General features: G+C 37.1%; 1 protein-coding gene across 2 annotated transcripts in view; it reads right to left on the bottom strand.

Annotated features, from left to right (window-relative positions):
* Nucleotides 1–696: 696 nt before the first annotated feature.
* GOLPH3L (golgi phosphoprotein 3 like) overlaps nt 697–19,178 on the bottom strand; it is a 44,537-nt gene continuing 26,055 nt past the window's right edge. Inside the window, exons 3-6 of one of the 2 annotated variants that reach the window (XM_046023551.1) lie at nt 17,820–17,951; nt 16,392–16,506; nt 3,140–3,244; nt 697–3,040 (exon numbers count right to left, since the gene is read on the bottom strand). In XM_046023551.1, coding sequence (XP_045879507.1) covers nt 2,613–3,040; nt 3,140–3,244; nt 16,392–16,506; nt 17,820–17,951 — 780 coding nt within the window. In that variant the 3' untranslated portion in view covers nt 697–2,612. The remainder of the gene's footprint in view (nt 3,041–3,139; nt 3,245–16,391; nt 16,507–17,819; nt 17,952–19,178) is intronic. The other variant, XM_046023559.1, reaches the window with a different exon arrangement.

Raw genomic sequence — 19,178 nt, 5'->3', positions numbered from 1 at the left:
ACCATAAGCCCCTGAATACAGACAGGCCCCCCTCAGGTGAGCCACCTCAAAATATCCAAAGGCCCTCGCTAACCAACGGGCTACTTACAACCAGGCACAATTACCTAAAAAGGAAAAATTCCCTATGTTCCCATATCCCCTCACCTTCTCCCTTTAAATACAGTCCCCATAGTCTCTGCTTTGCTGTCCTGCCCACCACTCCCTTGCAGTGTATTCAGTAAACTTCTATCTCCTTTGTTCTATTTCAGGTGAAATCCTTTCACCACATGCACCCCCAGAATCCACCCTATCAGGTTGCCTCACATTCAGGGGCTCCATCTAATTGGGAGAGACACCATGCTGTTAACTCTGTCACAGTGAGGTATGTTACCTGTGTTACCAATTTAAGACTTCCAGCTCTTAGGTAAGCTTAGGTGTCACTTGCAAGTAAAACATACTTCTTTTCTTCATGATAATAATGTTATAATTGGGTAAATTATTTTGATTGAGAAGAAGACACTATTCAGACTACAACATTCAGATTAGCCTTGATGTGCCCTGCCCCCCAGCCTATATATGTTACAACTCTATTTGTGTATTCCTAATTTTCTGCACAGGATGAAACAGGATGGTCTCCTGGTGTAAAAGGACAGTGTTACTGACCTTGTGTGGAATATTCTTATTTCCAATTAAAATAACTGAAGTAGTAAAACCAGAGAACCAATAATTGATATTTATTATACAGAAATGTGAAGGCCATATGCATTAAAGGAGAAGGTGTTTTGCAGTGAATACAGATTCAAACTGAAGACATCCTCATTGAGATACAATATAAAAATAAACACTGACCAAGAGTTGCAAGAAAGAACTCAACTCAACTTCTACTTCCCACCCCCCCCATCAAGCTGATGATACTTTCCACAGGAAAACCTGGTTTCAATTCGTGCTGAATTATTCAAATGGAAAGGAAAACTAAGTCAGGTAGATACATGGACTGCTTTTTTGTAAGAGAACCACACGGAAACTCTACTCAGGCTCACATTTAGAATTCATTTCACACTAAAATTTGTATCTCTAGTCACATAAGCAATACCTGAAGTGACAAACTTAATTGAGTTGAGTTGGGGAATTCTGCTGGGTTAAACAAGTTTAGGGGAGATGAAAGTTACAATCATTTATTTAATAACTGAAGATCTTATATCAGGTCTGGGTTGTCTGTATTAGCCCTCTGACAATCTGTTTCTATGTAATGGTCAAGAGGCATGATCCATTAAAAAATTTAGATTAGTAAATGCTTTCCAAACACTAGGACTTTGCATCAGCAAGCTTTTGACACCAAATTACTCTTCTAATAGGATCTGTCTTAATCTTCTCTTTGCACTCACCACTGAATTGAAAAAATTGAAACTTTTTAGAGATTTGGGTAGATAGATGGCTGTGTTGAAACAAGACTAACAACTAGGAGGATAATTGTGGATTATATATGGACAAAAATACTCCTAGGACGCTTAAATATAGACAGAATCTATCAGTTTACAAAGTAAGTTGAAAATAGGGAACAAGAACATCTTGAATTTAGATGGAGTTTCTGGACTCTGGATGCTGCTATTCAGCAACTGAAATTTCTAACTTCCTCAATTCAATCAGAAACATGTAGAGTAATCTGAAGGAATCAGGACAGTCACGTGCTAATGGGTGGAAATTCTCATGCTGCCTCCCTCCCTTGTAAATCATACTGCTGACTGAAGGACATGAGATACTTGGACATGAGAGACACATTTTTTTTTTTTTATTCAGACTTTGTCCTAATGAATGAGGTGGTAGGATAATGCTGAGAGAGAATATAGAATATATTTCTGATTCAAGGCAGTGAGAACAGGCAATCAAATTTGCAATATTCTCATTAGGTTAGAAAAGGAAAAATGAAAAAAATCATTAGTGGGACATACAATCCCAGAGACCAGCTGCTCCAAATATTAGTATTATTTCCACTGCCCCTTATTCAAAGAGACAGTTATTACTGTTATTAAGTAATAACTACATTACTTAACAGAGCCTGAGAGACAAAGGCTGTAAAAACATGTATTTAAGGTAGAAAACAGGGGCGCCTGGCTGGCTCAGTTGGTAGAGTATGAGACTCTTAATCTCAGGGTCATGAGTAAGCCCCACATTAGGCATGGAGTCTACTTTAAAAGAAAAAAAAAAGGATAGAAAACAAAAATTTTTTTTTTTACAAACTTTAAAAGATTTAATAAATGGTTTGCTCTAGATCTCATTCACATTTTCTGACCGGAGAACTCCAAATCCCACTTAGATATTCCTGCTTATCCAAAAGCACACTGAGTGTGCTTTTTAAGCAAGCAAACCAAGAAATGAGAGAAAATGATTATTGGATATATGTGGATTGACCTAGTTTATTCACCTCTGTAGTGGAAAAATAAGGAGAAATAAAGTCTGTTTACAATGGCTAAAGTTTATGGAGAAGCCCTGAAGCTGCTATCCCCAAATTACAAGTCTGATTCAAGAGAAGGAAAAAAGAAATGATGAAAAACATCTCATCACACAAAACTCAGTGTGGTGTCTCTGAAAGTCACCAGCCAGCAGGGGAAAAAGAAGAAACCCATCCACTGGCTTTAGGATTTATTGAAGGCTGCCAGCACAGCCCAGATCATCTCTGTGGCACTGTGCTTTGTCCCCTCCACTTCAGGGTCCAGCTCTACTAGGTCCTTGGCTCGATTCATTGCCACATCATACTTGTCATCTGTCAGAGAGGAGAAGACATTCTCTAGCACGTCAGAGGAGTGGGCTAGCACCAAGAGTGCTAGTGTTCGCTTGTCCATACGCTGAGGGTCATTTATCCACCGCTCTAGGACACTATCTTGAAGTTTTTTCACTAGTCGCTGTTTCTCTGTTGTATTGGTCACTGGATGAGTAGTCATGTCAAATAGGAGGAAGTTCTGCTTCTCAGTGGTTAGAATACCCTTTTCTACTAGGTTCTTTGCAATTCGCTCTCTTACATTTCTCAGCTGGTACTGTAATTTGAAGGGGTTCCATGTCTCACCTTTGGGGAAAAAAAACAGAAGACTTGAACAACCCTATGAGCCAACTAGACCTATCAAGACATCTACAGAACATTCTACCCTAACAGCAGAATACATACCCTTCTCAAGTGCGCATGGAACATCCTCCAGGATAGACCATATGTCAGGCCATAAAATCAGCCTCAATAAACTTAAAAGGACTGCAAGCATCCAAAGAATGCTATCTAACCACAACAGAATTAAATTAGAAATTAACAGACAAAAATTTGGGAAATTAAAAAATATGGAAATTAAACAACATATTCCTAAATAACCAATTGATCAAAAAAGAAATCACAAGGAAATTAAAAAAATACTTTGAGGGGCGTCTGGGTGGCTCAGTGGTTTAAGCCGCTGCCTTCGGCTCAGGTCATGATCTCAGGGTCCTGGGATCGAGTCCCACATCGGGCTCTCTGCTCGGCGGGGAGCCTGCTTCCCTCTCACTCTCTCTGCCTGCCTTTCTGCCTACTTGTGATCTCTCTCTGTCAAATAAATACATAAAATCTTTAAAAAAAAAAATACTTTGAGTTGCACGAAAATGAAAACACAACAGACCAAAATTATGGGCTTCAGCTTAAAGCAGTGCCAAGAGAGAAATTTATGACCCCAAATGTTATATAAGAAAAGGAGATGTCGGGGCACCTTGGGTGGCTCAGTCGTTAACCATCTACCTTCGATCAGGGTCCTGGAATCAAGCCCTACATCAGGCTCCCTGCTCAGAGGGAAGGTTCTCTCTCCCACTCCCCCTGCTGTGTTCCCTCTCTCACTGTGTTTCTCTCTGTCAAATGAATAAATAAAATCTAAAAAAAAAAGAAAGAGAAAGAAAGAGGAGATGTCAAATCAATAACCCAACTTTCTACCTTAAAAAAGTAGAAAAAGAAGAGCATATTAAACATGAAGGAAGGAAAAGGAAGGAAATAATAAAGATTAGATAGGAGATAGATAGAAACAATGAAAACAATAGAGGAAACCAATAAAAATCAAAGTTGTTCATTGAAAAGATCAACAAATTGACAAACCTAGATGGACCAAGAAAAAAAGAGAAGACTCAAATTACTAAAATTAGGAATGAAAGAGGAAACACCACCACTGACCTTAAAGAAATAAAAAAGGCAATAAGAGGATACTATAAACAATAGTATGCCACAAATTAGAAACCTAGAAGAAATGGACAAATTCCTTGAAACACACAAATTACCTAAACTGATTCAAGAAGAGAAAATCTGAATATATCTATAACAGTAAATAGATTGAATAACTAATTTAAAACTCCCCCCAAAAAGTGTAGTTAAGATGGGTTACTGGTAATTTTATCAAATGTTTAAAGAATACTACTAATCCTTCACAAACTCTTTCAAAAAAAAACAGAAGAGGAAACACTTCCTTAAGTATTACTCTGATATCAAAACTAGACAAAGACATCACAAGAAAACTATAGACCAATATCCCTTATGAATATAGGTACAAAAATATTCCACAAAATACTACAAAAAAAAAAAAAAAAACAACCCAGCAACATATAATAAACACTATGTAACAAAATTAGGCAGGACTTACACAGAAATGCAAGGTTGTTTTAATATTCAAAAATTCAATTATGTAACACATCATATCAATAGAATGAAAAGCAAAAACCAAATGATCATCTCAATCAACACACAAAAAGTATCTGACAAAATCCAACATACATACATGATAAAAACACTCAACAAACTAGGAACAGGTGAAACTTCCTCAACCTGACAGAAGGCATTTACAAAAAACCCGCAGCTAGTTTCATACTTAATGATGAAAGAGGCACTTAGCAGTGCCTGCTAAGATCAGGCACAAGACAAAAAATGCTATTTTCATCACTTCTATTTAGCACTGTACTGGAGATTCTAGCCAGGGCAATTAGGCAAGAAAAAGAAATAAAAGCATTCAGATTGGACAGGAAGAAGTTAAGCTATTTTTATTTTCAGATGATATGATCTCGTATACAGATCTTGTATACAGAAAAATCTAAGGAATCCACTTAAACTACTACAACAAATACATTCAGAAAGTTTGCAGGATACAAGATTAATATACAAAAATCAACAGAATTTCTATTCATTAGCAACAAATAATCTGAAAATAAAATTAAGAAAACAATTACATTTATAATAGCATCAAAAAGAACAGATATAGGAATATATTTAACAAAAGTAGTGTAAGACTTATATAATAAAAAATTACAAAATATCATTGAAAGAAATAAAGATTATCTAAATAAACGTAAAGACATCCCATGTTCACGGATTGGAAAACTTAATATTATTAAGATACCAATATTCCCTCAAATTGATCTACAGATTCAATACAATTCCTATTAAAATCCTACCTTGCTTTATTACAGAAATTGGCAAGCTAATTCTATAATTCATATGGAAATGTGAAAGACCCAGCATAGCCAAAAAATCTTGAAAAAGAAGAATAAAGTTGGAGGACTTGCACTTCCTAATTTCAAAACTACTATAAAACCAATATTTAAAAAAAACAAAAAGCAAAACCTGCAATAATCAAGAGAGTGTGTTACTGCATAAGAATAGAGGAGATGTCAAATAGATATAGATCAAAGGTAGAGTCTGAAAATAAACCCATACATTTATGGTCAAATGATTTTTAACAATGGTACCAAGATAAATCATAGGGAACAGAACAGTGTTAGGACAAACAGTGCCAGGACAACTATATTTATATCTTCATGCAAAAGACTAAAGTTGGAGCTCTACCCCATACCATATACAATTAACTCAAAATGGACAATAGACCTAAATGAAATACACAAAGCTATATTTTCTTATAAGAAAATGCAGGAATAAATTTTTAAAAAAGATTTTATTTATTTGAGAGAGAGAGAGAAAGAGCATGTGTATGCAAGAGAGAGTACATGAGTGGGAGGGGGAGGGGCAGAGGGAAAGGGAGAAGCACACTCCCTGCTGAGCTGGAAGCCCAATGCAGGGCTTAATTCCCTGACACCAGGATCATGATCTGAGCCAAAGGCAAATGCTTAAATGACTGAACCACCCAGGCACCCCAGGAATAAATCTTCATGATGTTGGGTTAAGCAATCATTTCTTAGATATTACACATATAATAAAAGAAAAAGATGATTAATTGTAAAGTATTAAAATTGAAAACTTTATGCTTTGAAAGACACTCTAAAGAAGTAAAAAGACACAGAATGGAAGAAAAGTTTTGCAAATCCTGTGTATGATGAGATTTGTGTCTAGAATATATTTGAAAAGTACAACTCAATAGTAGAAAAGGTAAACCTAATTAAAAAGTAGGTGAAGTATTTGAATAGACAATTCTCCAAAGAAGATATAAAAATGGGCATAAATACATAAAGATGGTCAACATCATTAGTGTTAGGAAAATCCAAATAAAAATCATGATATACTACTGCTCTTTAGGATAGAGAAAATAAAAAAGACAGAGAGTAACAAGTATTGATGAGAATGTGGAAGAATGAAGACCCATACATTGGTGTGGAAATATACAATGGTATAGCCACTTTGAAAAACTGACCCCATCCCTGTCCTTAAGGTGTTTAAAATCTAGTATGGGGTGATAGTGAGGAGACAAAAATTATATTTGAAGTGGGTCCTAATGACAAACTCAAACTGGACATAGATGATAAGGTTCTTTAAGTTGTTAATTATTGAGGTATGACATCAGGGATGATGACAGAGTAGGAAGTGCCAGACATTCATCTCTTCACCTAGACAACAATTATACTAGAACCTAGAATCTCTCTCTCTCTCTTTTTTTTTTTTTTAATTAGGCTCCATGCCCAGGGTGGAGCCCAACATAGGGGTTGCACTCACAATCCTGAGATCAAGACCTGAGCTGAGATCAAGAGGGGACGCCTCACTGACTGACCCACTCAGGAGTCCCTAGAATATATCTTTTTAATAACTATTTGGAACTCTGGAATCTATTTGAATGCTTATAGGTTCCAGGCCAATGCCTGAGTGGCAAAATGTGGTTCATATTGGCCAATTTCAGCTTTCAGCACAATAGTGGCTACTTAGCCCCTACCTCCCAGCCATGAAAGGAACCCACAGGGAGAGCAATCTGTGGTTTTGGTGCAGCTTGATGGAATCAGAATGGGCAATAAGAACCTTGTCCTTGAAATATCAGGATCTGTGTTCTGATTATGGACTGCAGTTTCTCATGGCTGACATGAAATTAGAAGCTGGCTGCCACTGTTCAAATCCCCACCAGCAAAAGGGGGGGATATAAAGGATATAAAGGATGAGCACTGTGGGGTTGTTTCTGTTTTTACATTAAAAAATGTATCCTTGCTCAATAAGATGTAACTTCACAAAAAACCCAAGTCTGAAGCTTTCTCCTCAGTCTGATCTACAGCACAAAGACACTGTGCAACAGCAAACACTGGGGAAAGGTGAGAATCTGATTTCCAAAATCACCACATTGTAAGAATCAAATGTTCCATTTTTAAGGAAAAAAAAAAAATACACGGCATACAAAGAAAGAGGAAAGTATTACACATTCAAAGAAACAGAAGAAATGGACATAATATGTTCCTCAGAAAGTATAGGTATCAAATTTACTAAACAAAGACTTGAAAACAACTGTCTTAAGATGCTAAAAGAGCTAAGAGAATACATGGATATAGACAGGGAAACAACATATGAACAAAATGAGAATATTAATAAAGAGACAGAAATCATGAAAAGGAAACAAAAAGAAAGTCTGGAGCTTAAATAATAGCTGAAATGGAAAATACATATATAGGGCTCAAAAGGAGAATTAAGTAGGTAGAAAAAGAATTAACAAACCTGAATACAGGAAACTGAAATTATATAGTTTGGGGAACAGAAAAAAAAAAAACAAATGAGAAAAACAGAACCTAAGGGACTTCTGGTACATCATCAAATGGACAAATATATGCATTGTGAGAATCCCAGAAGAGAGAGAAAAGGGGCAGAAAGACTATCTGAAGAAATAATGGCTGAAAACATGCCAAATTTGATGAAGGACATGAATCTACAAATCAAAGAAGCTTAATGAACTCAATGTCAGATAAAGCATCCATACTGAGACATATTATAATCAAATTATCAAAAGCCAAAGATAAAGAATCTTAAGAGCAGGAAGAGAGAAGTAAGTCATCACATACAAGGGATCCTTAGTAATATCAGCAGATTTCTCATAAAAAAATTTGGAGGCCAGAAGGCAGTGGGCTGATATATTTAAAGATGTAAAAGAAAAAAAAAAAAACCATCAGATGAGAATTCTATATCCAGAAAAACTGTACTTCAAAAATGAGACAGAAATTAAGACTTTCTTAGGTGAACAAAAACCCAGAAAGTGGGGCACCTGGGTGGCTCAGTGGGTTAAAGCCTCTGCCTTCGGCTCAGGTCATGATCTCAGGGTCCAGGGATCAAGCCCCGCATCAGGCTCTCTGCTCAAGCTGGGAGCCTACTTCCCCCTCTCTCTCTGCCTGCTGCTCTACCTACTTGTGATCTCTCTCTTTGTCAAATAAACAAAAAACAAAAACAAAAACAAAAACTTAAAAATAAATACATGTATTAATATAAAATGTGGTATTGGTTTGTAATTTTCTATATGCTTCATTATTTTTTTTTTAAGATTTATTTTAGAGAGGAGCACAAGTGAGTGAGCAAGAACGGGGGAGGGTGGCAGAGGAAGAGGGAGAGAATCTCAAGCAGACTCCCTGCTTAGCATGGAACTGACTTGGGGCTTGGTCCCACAACCCCAAGATCAAGACCCAAGCTGAAATCAAGAGTCAGACACCCAACTAACTGAGCCACCCAGGTGTCCCTACATGCTTTAAAAGATAAATACAGGGTGCTTGGGTGGCTCAGTGGGTTAAGCCTCTGCCTTCAGCTCAGGTCATGATCTCAGGGTCCTGGGATTGAGCCCCGGCAGGGAGCCTGCTTCCCACTCTCTCTCTGCCTGCCTCTCTGTTTACTTGTGATCTCTCTCTCTGGCAAATAAATAAATTAATTAAAAAAATAAAAGATAAATATATTAAAAACACTTAATCTATGTTATTGGGCACACAGTGTCTAAAGATATAATCTGTGAGATCAAAATATAAAGAGGGTGAGATGGAGCTTTATAGGGGTAGAATTTTTTTTAAAAGCTTTTATTTATTTATTTGACAGAGAGAGAGGTCACAAGTAGACACAGAGGCAGGCAGAGAGAGCAGGGGAAGCAGGTACTTGGCTGAGCAGAGAGCCCGAGGCACGGCTCGATCCCAGGACACTGAGACCATGACCTGAGCCGAAGGCGGAGGCTTTACCCACTGAGCTACCCAGGTGCCCCGGAGCAGAGTTTTTATGTTATTAAAGTTGGTATAAAATCAAATTAGGTTGTTAAAACTTTAGGATGTTAAAGTCTATGGTAACAATAAAGAAAATACCTACATAAAAGAAAATGAGCGGGAATAGAAATGTTTCACTACAAAAAATCACCTAAACACAAAAGAAGATAGTAATGTAGGAAATGAGAGACAAAAGTTATAGGTCATAAAGCAAAGAAACAGCAAAATGCCAGAAGTGTCTCTTTAGGAGTAATTATTTTTATTTACTTAATTTAAAAAGATTTTATTTATTATTTATTTGAGAGAGACTGAGCAAGAGAGAATGAGTGGGGGGAAGGGGCAGAGAGAAAGGAAGAAGCAGGCTCCCTGAGCCCAACATGGGGCTTGATCTCAGGACCCTGGGATAGTGACCTCAGCTAAAGGTAGACACTTAACCAAATGAGGCACCCAGGCACCCCATGAGTAATTACTTTAAATGTAAACAGATTAAGCAATTCAATTACAAGACAAATATTGGCAGAATGGGTTAAAAAACATCAACCAACTATATGCTATCTATAAGAGACTCACCTTAGTCACATTATAGACCAAAATCCCTTAGAATATAGATGCAAAAATCCTTAATAAAATATTAGCAAATTGAATACAACAGCATATTAAAAGGATTATTCACCATGAGCAAGTAAAATTCAACCCAGGAATGTAACATAAGAAAATCAAATGGGGAAAGAATCGGAATACTTTTTCCAAAGAAAATATAAAGATGGCCAACAGACACATGAAAAAGTGCTTAATATCACTAATCACCATAGACGTGCAAATCAATTCACAATGAAGTATCACCTCACACCTGTTGGAGTGGCTGTTACAAAAAAGACAAGAAATAACAAGTGTTAAAGAGGATGTGGAAAACAGACAACCTTTGTGCTCTGTTGGTGAGAATGTATATTGGTGCAGCCACTACAGAAAATTGTACGGAAGTTCCTAAAATGTTAAAAATAGAAGTATCATGTGATCTAGCAATTCCACTTCTGGATATTTATTCAAAGAAAATGAAAATGCTAACTGGAAAAGATATATGCACTCTGATGTTAACTGAAGCATTATTTACAATAGCTAAGGCTATTGTAAATGTCCATCAATGGATGAATGGATAAAGAAAATGTGTGTGTATGTATAAGTATGTACATATACATAAATATATATGTATATGTGTATATATATACACACATACATATACGTACATACACCACATACAATGGAATATTATTCAGTCATTAAAAAAAATCTTGACATTTGCAACAACATGGATGGAACCTGAGGGCATTATGCTAAGTGAAATGAGTGAGACAGAGAAGACAAATACTGTAATGATCTCACTTATATACAGAATCTAAAAAACAAAAACCCAAATGGGGTGCCTGGCTAACTCAGTCAGGGGAACATGTGACTCTTGATCTCAGGGTTGTAAGTCTGAGCTCCACAGTGAGTGTAGAGATTACTTAAAAGTAAAATCTTAAAAAAAAAAAAAAAAAAAACCAAAAAGCTCACACATACAGAGAACAGAGTGATGGTTGCCAGAAGCAAGGGATGGGGGGGGTGGGCAAAAATGGGTGAATGTAGTCAAAAGTTACAAACTTCCAGTTATAAAATAAATAATTCCTAGGCATGTAATACATAGTGCAGTGACTGTGGTTAATAACACTGTATTGTATATTTGAAAGTTGCTAAGAGAGATCTTAAAATTTCTCATCACAAGAAAAAAAATGTGTAACTATATGTGGTGATGGATGTTAAGTAAACATATTGTGATCATTTCACAATATACACCAATCCTGAATCCAGAATTAATGTGTTCTATACCTTAAATGAATATAATGTTCTATGTCAATTATACCTCAATTAAAAAAATCAAATAATGTAATATATCACATTAATAGAGTGAAAGAAAAAAGCCACATAGTCATCTCATTTGACTCAGAAAAGGCATTTGGCAAAAATGAAGACACTTTCAAAGAAAAAAAAAAAAGAACATACTTTCATGATTAAAAACTCCCAGACTAGGGATGAAAGGAAAATTTCTTAACATCATAAAGGATATTTATGAAAAATCCATAGCTAATGTCCCATTCAAGAGTGAAACATCTGTCACATTCACATAGTGAAAAATAGTGAAAAGCTTTCCCTCAGAGGTCACGAACAATGTAAGGATGATGGCTTTCACCACTGCTAGTCAAACCTGAGCTATTAAAGAAGGGAAAAAAGATGAAAGGCATCCAGATTTGGGAAGGAAAACACATATTTGCACATGACATGATCCTATCTATAGCTGACCCTTGAACAACCTGGGAGTTAGAGGTACCAAAACCCTGCACAGTCCAAAGTCTATGTGTAACTTTTAATTCCTTAAAAACTTAACTGAAACTTAAAAACTTAACTGAAGCGCCTGGGTGGCTCAGTGGGTTAGGCCTCTGCCTTTGGCTTGGGTCATGGTCTCAGGGTCCTGGGATTGAGCCCTGCGTAGGGCTCTCTGCTCAGCACGGAGCCTGCTTCCCCCCGTCTCTCTCTGCCTGCCTCTCTGCCTGCTTGTGATCTCTGTCTGTCAAATAAATAAATAAAATCTTAAAAACAAAAACAAAAACAACTTTACTAATAGTGTAGACTGAAAGCCTTATTGATAACATAAACAGTCAATTAACACATATTTATATATGTATTATATACTGTATTCTTATAATAAACTAAGTTACAAAAAATGAAATACTAAGAAAATCTTAAGGAAAATACATTTAGAGTAATGCACTGTATTTATTGAAAAAAAAAATCCATGTATACATGGACCTGCATGGTTCAAACCCATGTTATTCAAGAGTTAACTGTAAAGAAAATCCCAAAGAAAGCACAAAAATGCTACAAGAGCTAATAAACTAATTCAGCTAAGGTATAGGGGACAAGAAAAACACAGAAGTATCAGTTGTTTCTACATACTGGTAAAGAACAAAGCAAATTAAGAAAGCAGTTCCATTTATAATAATGTCTAAAAGAATTAAATACTTAGGAATAAAATAAGGCTCACCAAGGAGGTGAAAGATTTATATGCTGAAAACTATGAAATATTGCTGAAAACATTAAAGATGACCTAAATAATAGAAAGACATCCCATTCTGACTGACAGGCAGACTTGACATTGTTAAGACATCGATATCACTCAAGGAGATCTACAGGTTCAACACAGTCCCTAACAGAATTCCAATAGCCTTTCCCACCAAAATGGAAAAGCCAATCCTCAAATTCACACAGAATTACGTGAGACCCAGGATAGCCAAAATAATCTTAATTTAATTTTATTAATTTTATTTATTTATTTTAAAAAGATTTTATTTATTTATTTGACAGAGAGAGAGGTTACAAGTAGGGAGACAGAGACAGAGAGGGGAAGCAGGCTCCCTGTTGAGCAGAGAGCCCGATGCGGGCCTCGATCCCAGGACCCTGAGATCATGATCTGAGCTGAAGGCAGAGGCTTAACCCACTGAGCCACCCAGGCGCCCTATTAGTTTTATATCTTAAAAAGAATTTATTTATTTATTTGACAGAGAGATTACAAGTAGGCAGAAAGGCAGGCAGAGAGAGGGGGAAGCAGGCTTCCTGCCGCACAGAAAGCCCAATGTGGGGCTCATGGCTCATTCTCCGGACCCTGAGATCATGACCTGAGCCAAAGGCAGAGGCTTAAGCCACTGAGCCACCCAGGCTCCCCCAAAATAAACTTGAAAAAGAATAAAGTTGTGGGACTCTTAATTCCCAACTTCAAAACTTACTATAAAGCTATAGTAAGTAAAACAGTATGGTATTGGCATAGGACATAGATTAATGCAACAGAACAGAGAGCCCAGAAATAAATCCTCAGATCTATGATCAACTGATTTTCAACAAGGCTGCTAAGACTGTTCAATGGGGGAAAGGGCAGTCTTTTCACAGATATGAGGCCAAAAGAGCAGGCAACAAAAGAAAAAAATAGATAAACTGGATTTCATAAAAATTAAGAATTTTTATGCATCAAGGACTACTATCAAAGAAGTTGAAAAGACAACCTACAGAATAGGAGAAAATATTGGTAAATGACAGATCTGATAAGGGATTAATATCCAGAAAATATAAAGAACTTCTAAAACTCAACAATAATGACAATAACAGGGAGCCATCAGGGTGGCTCAGTTGGTTAAGTTGTCGGTCTTTGGCTTAGGACATGATTTTGGGATCCTGAGACTGAGTCCTGCATTGGGCTCCCTACTCATTGGGGAGTCTGTTTCTCCCTCTCTGTGTGTTCGCTAATGTGCACGCTCTCTCTCTCTCAAATAAATAAATAAAATCTTCGAACAAAAACAATAACAACAATAGAACCCAATTTAAAAAAATGGGCAGGGCGCCTGGGTGGCTCAGTGGGCTAAAGCCTCTGCCTTAGGCTCAGGTCATGCTCTCGGGCCTGGGATGGAGTCCCACATTGGCTCTCCACTTGGCGGGGAGCCTGCTTCCCCCTCTCTCCCTGCCTCTTTGCCTACTTGTGATCTCTGTCAAATAAATAAATAAAATCTTTTAAAAAAAATGGGCAAAGAACTTGAATAAACATTCTTCCAAAGAAGATATACAAATGGCCAATAACCTATGAAAAGATGCTCATCATTGGTCATTAGGGAAAATGCTCATCATTGGTCATTAGGAAATGCAAATCAAACCAACAAAGAGATATCCCTTCATGTCTACTAGGGGAGCTACGATAAAAAACAAAATAAAATAAAAAATAGAGTAAGTGTTGATGACAATGTAGAGAAACTGGAACCCCCATGCATGGCTGGTAAGAGTGTAAAAGGGTACAGCCTCTATAGAAAATAGTTTTGTGGTTTCTCAAAACACAGAACTATCTTACTACCCAGCAATTCTACTCCTAGGTATGTATCTAAAAGAATGGAAACCAGGGACTTGAATAGATATTTGTATATTAATGTTCATAGCAGCATTATCCACAATAGCTAAAAGGTAGAAACAACCCAAGGGTCCATCAACAGATGAATAAAAAAAAAAGGGTAGATCTAAACAATGGAATATTATTTATATTCCATTCCATATAAATATAAATATATTTATATTTATTATTCCATAAAAAGGAATGAGATTTTGATATATATTATAACATGACCAGGTTGTGAAAACATTATTCTTAATGAAATAAGACACATATAGAAAAACAAATGTTGTATGACTCCACTTACCTGAGTTACCTAGTACAGGCACATTCATAAAGACAACAAGTAGAAAAAGGACTGCCAGAGAATGGGGGGTGGGAAGAAAGAAGGATGTTTGGGATGATAAGAAAGCTTTGGGTATAAAGAGAGGTAATGGTTACATAAAACCTTGATTGTATTTAATGTCACTGAATTATACATTTATTAACGGTTAAGACAATAAAAATTATGTTATGTGTACTTTACAATAAAGTTAATTATATACCCAAAAGAAATTAAAACACATCCATAAAAACATGTCTGTGAATGTTCATAGCAGCATTATTCATAATAGCCTAAAAGTAGAAATAACCACATGTCTATCAACTGATTAATCAATGAATAAATGTGGTATATCTATACAATGAAATATTATTTAGTGATAAAAAAGAATCAAAGTAAAACTGGGAAAGTTCTAGTAAGATTGGTGGAGTGTATCAATGTCAATATCCAATGGGTCATATTATACTACAGTTTTGTAAAAAGTTATCACTGGGGGCTTCTGGGTAGAGTGTATAAGGGATCTCTTAATATTATTTCCTATAACTGTGTGTAAATCTATAAATACTTCAATAAAAATTTCAATTAAAAAAATTGTCACAGATGGGGACACCTGGGTGGCTCAGTTGGTTAAGCGGCTGCTCAGGTCATGATCCCAGAGTCCTGGGATCGAGTCTCACATCAGGCTCCTTGCTCGGCAGGGAGCCTGCTTCTCCCTCTGCCTCTGCCTGCCATTCTGTCTGCCTGTGCTCGCTCTCTCTCCTCTCTCTCTCTGACAAATAAATAAATAAAATCTTTTAAAAAATAAAAAAATTGTCACAGAAGGTGACACTGGCTGTGATCTCAAAGTGTCCTGCTTTCTCCTAAAATTTTATGCCACAGATCTACTTATTTATATTAAAGTCTTTGAACTTGCCCTTTAAAAAAAAAAGGGGGATGAAGTACTGGTACATGCTAAAACATGGATCAACCTTAAAACTATTTTTTTTTTAAGATTTTATTTATTTATTTGACAGAGAACAAGAGATCACAAGTAGGCAGAGGCAGGCAGAGAGAAAGGGGGGAAGCAGGCTCCCTGCTGAGCAGACAGCCCGATGCGGGGCTCGATCCCAGAACCCTGGGATCATGACCTGAGCCGAAGGCAGAGGCCCAACCCACTGAGCCACCCAGATGCCCCCAACCTTAAAACTATTATATCTTAAGCCAGTTATAAAAAAAGGCTAAACATTTAATTTATATGAAATATCTAGAATAAGCAAATCTATAGAGACAGAATGTAGATTAGTGGTTGCCTAGAGCTGGACAGGAAGCTTAGGAAAAACTGCTAATGAATATGGGGTTTGTTTTTGGGGTGATGAAAATGTTCTAAATTTAGATTGTGATGATGGTTGCACAATTGTGTGAATATACTAAAATCCATTTAATTGTGTACTTTCCATGGGTCAACTGTATGGTATATGAATCATATATCAATAAAGATGTTAGAAATTTTTCTTGTGAAGAATACTGTTAGAGAGCTTATGGGGTGGGGTGGCAGAACTAAGATGAAACTTTGGAAAACTCTATGTATTGATTAACCATGCCTTTTCTGTCCCTCTTTAATACAGTTACGCAGTGAACCATATACTTCTTACCCAGCAGCTTGAATTCCTGTACTCCTTTTCTTGAACTAGTAGGATAAAGATTATAAAGTGTGGGATTTTTGAAACATTTTACCTGTTAGTAGCTCTATCCACGTCTGGACGGTTTCTGTGGGTTCAGTTGCTTTGATGTGTTTGAGAGTTTCATCCAGCAAAACATCCCCTGTTGGGCTATCTGACTTTAGAAGTACCTTTAAAAGAAGAGTCAAGGGACCCTGGTTCATTTACTTAATTCAAATGAAAATATTTCAGTATACCATATATAGATTATTGGTTAAGTGTTGTAGGAAATGCAAAGCATTCAAGAAGTTTAAAATCCAGCATGGCGTAATAGTAAGAGGACAAAAATAACATTTGAAGTGGACCCTAGTAACAAACTGGATATAAATGATCATGGAGAAAATATGCAATAATAACTCTCTGGGTCTGGAATACCAACTTCTTAAAAAATTATTTATTTATTTATTTGAGAGAGAGTGAGAAAGAAAATGAGCAGGGGGGAGGGGCAGAGGGACAGGAAGAAGCAGATTCCCTGGTGAGCAGGGAGCCTGATGCGGGGCTCCATCCCAGGTCCCCAGGATCATGACCTAAGCCAAAGGCAGATAGCCAACTGAGCCACTCATGTGCCCAGAGCATGTGACTCTTGATCTCAGGGTTGTGAGTTCAAGCCCCACACTGGGGATAGAGCCTCCTGGTGATACTTAAAGAATGTCATTTTGTTCTGAGTATGACAGTGAAGTTATGAGTGGAAAAAATAAGTAGTAAAAAATGGAAACAGGAGTATAACTCATATGTTGGACTCGACTCGCTATAAATGGAAGGAGAAAAATCTAATGGTTATCTGAGCATGACTAGGGTTAAACAAAGACTCACCTGACCCTATGTTTGCTCCCCTCCTATACAAAACTCTATTTCATAATTTTTTTTTAAAGATTTTTATTTATTTATTTGACAGAGAGAGAGAGATCACAAGTAGGCAGAGAGGCAGGCAGAGAGAGAGGAGGAAGCAGGCTCCCTGCGGAGCAGAGAGCCCGATGCGGGGCTCGATCCCAGGACCCTGAGACCATGACCTGAGCCGAAGGCAGCGGCTTAATCCACTGAGCCACCCAGGTTATAGAGGGAGTAATAACAGCATCCTAAAGTGATTTTTTTACATAAAAAAGATAAAACCATAACCTCCTTCTAATTCTTTAGATGATGGATATTTGAATTTCTCCCTCTGCTATAGGTTAACTAAAACTGTTAGATAATGGGACAACTGTCAGTGATACTTATCTTGTCTTGATATTCAGATCTTCCCATTCCCCCCAGGGGTACCTGGGTGGCTCAATGGGTTAATCCTCTGACTCTTAGTATTAGCACAGGTCTTGATCTCAGGGTCATGAATTCAAGGCCCTCAAAAACAAACAAACAAACAAACAAACAAAACTTCCCATTCCTCCAAAATGGACCATTGGTATCTGCTCTTTCGTAAGTTAGGAGGATGTCCACAGAGGTGCTATACCTTTCTGTCCAGTAGTCGCTTCTTACGCATTGTGGGGGGTTCCAGATAGATTCGACCCCGCATGGCCAGCTCTATCAGGATACCCCCTCGCAGGCCAGATGATATGCAGTCATTCCAGAAAGATGTGTAACCCTAGAAAAGGCAAAAGAGAAGAGAATGTTCTGAAAGGGTTATGAACTTGCAGCAAGCACCTTAAAGATGGTTCACCTTTTTTTTGTTGTTGTTTAAAAGATTTTATTTATTATTTGACAGAGAGAGAGCGAGATAGGGAACACAAGCAGGGGGAATGGGAGAGGGAGAAGCAGGCTTCCCGCTGAGCAGAGAGCCCAATATGGGCCTCAACCCCAGGACCTTGGATCATGACCTGAGCCAAAGGCAGACGCTTAACAACTGAGCCACCCAGGCACCCCAGTGGTTCACCTTTTTGTGATTCATTTCATGTCACATTACATGAACTCAAAGCACAGAATAAGAGAATGGAATCTCTCTTTAATTCCCTTAATCTAAACCCCCCAAATAAGGTTTTCTGTCTGACTTTCAGCTCTTTGTGAATTCCAATGGTTCAGTTGTTAGTTGATAACTGGCAAGTCAAATTTTAAATTTTGAGAAGAATTTTGGCTTCTTGGAAAGCTATTTTATTGGGTGGTGTGGTAGAAATCCAGCTCTGCCACTGACTGGTTAAGTGCCTTGGGTATGTTATTTAACCATTTTCAAGCGAAATTCCTCAACTGTAAAACAGAGACACTAATATCTTTCTAAGTTTGCTGTGAGGAATAAATTAGATGTTACATATAAGAAGGCATTTAGTAGAGTGCCTGGCATATAGTAGGCACTTAAATATTAGTTTCCCTTCCCTGGAAGCTATACAAAGACATAGAAGAAATAACCACTGTCTTAAGGAACCAAAAAATCTAACTGGAAATACCATGCAAATGTGAGAGAAATTCTGTGATAATATAAATTTTAAATAAAAGCTCAATTGAAAAAGCAGCAGCAGAAGGCAAAAATTTGGTTTAGAGCATAGTTTTTCAAATTATAAATCACTTTTGGGCTAGTCAGAAACTTTTATGGGATTTGAACTGGGGTTTAAAGAATAGGCTGAATTTTTCAGAGAAGGGAAGGTTTTCTGGATGAAGATGAAGGAAATCATCCAAATTCTACTATTTTTCAAAAGGGCATTCTAAGCAAAAGTTTAAAGGAAAAAGACATCAAGTATGTTTAGAGATCTAACTCAAGGACATAAGATCAAGTTGACTGGGGCCAGGCTGTGGAAAGCCTCGATGCTCTGAACTTTTACTAAAGGCAATATTGAGTCCTGAAGGTTCTGAGCAAGGAATTACAATTAACACAAGAAGAACT

This window comes from Meles meles, chromosome 1 (genome assembly GCF_922984935.1).
Source record: "Meles meles chromosome 1, mMelMel3.1 paternal haplotype, whole genome shotgun sequence".
Classification (NCBI taxonomy): domain Eukaryota; kingdom Metazoa; phylum Chordata; class Mammalia; order Carnivora; family Mustelidae; genus Meles; species Meles meles.
This window is presented reverse-complemented; position numbering and strand designations above follow the sequence as displayed.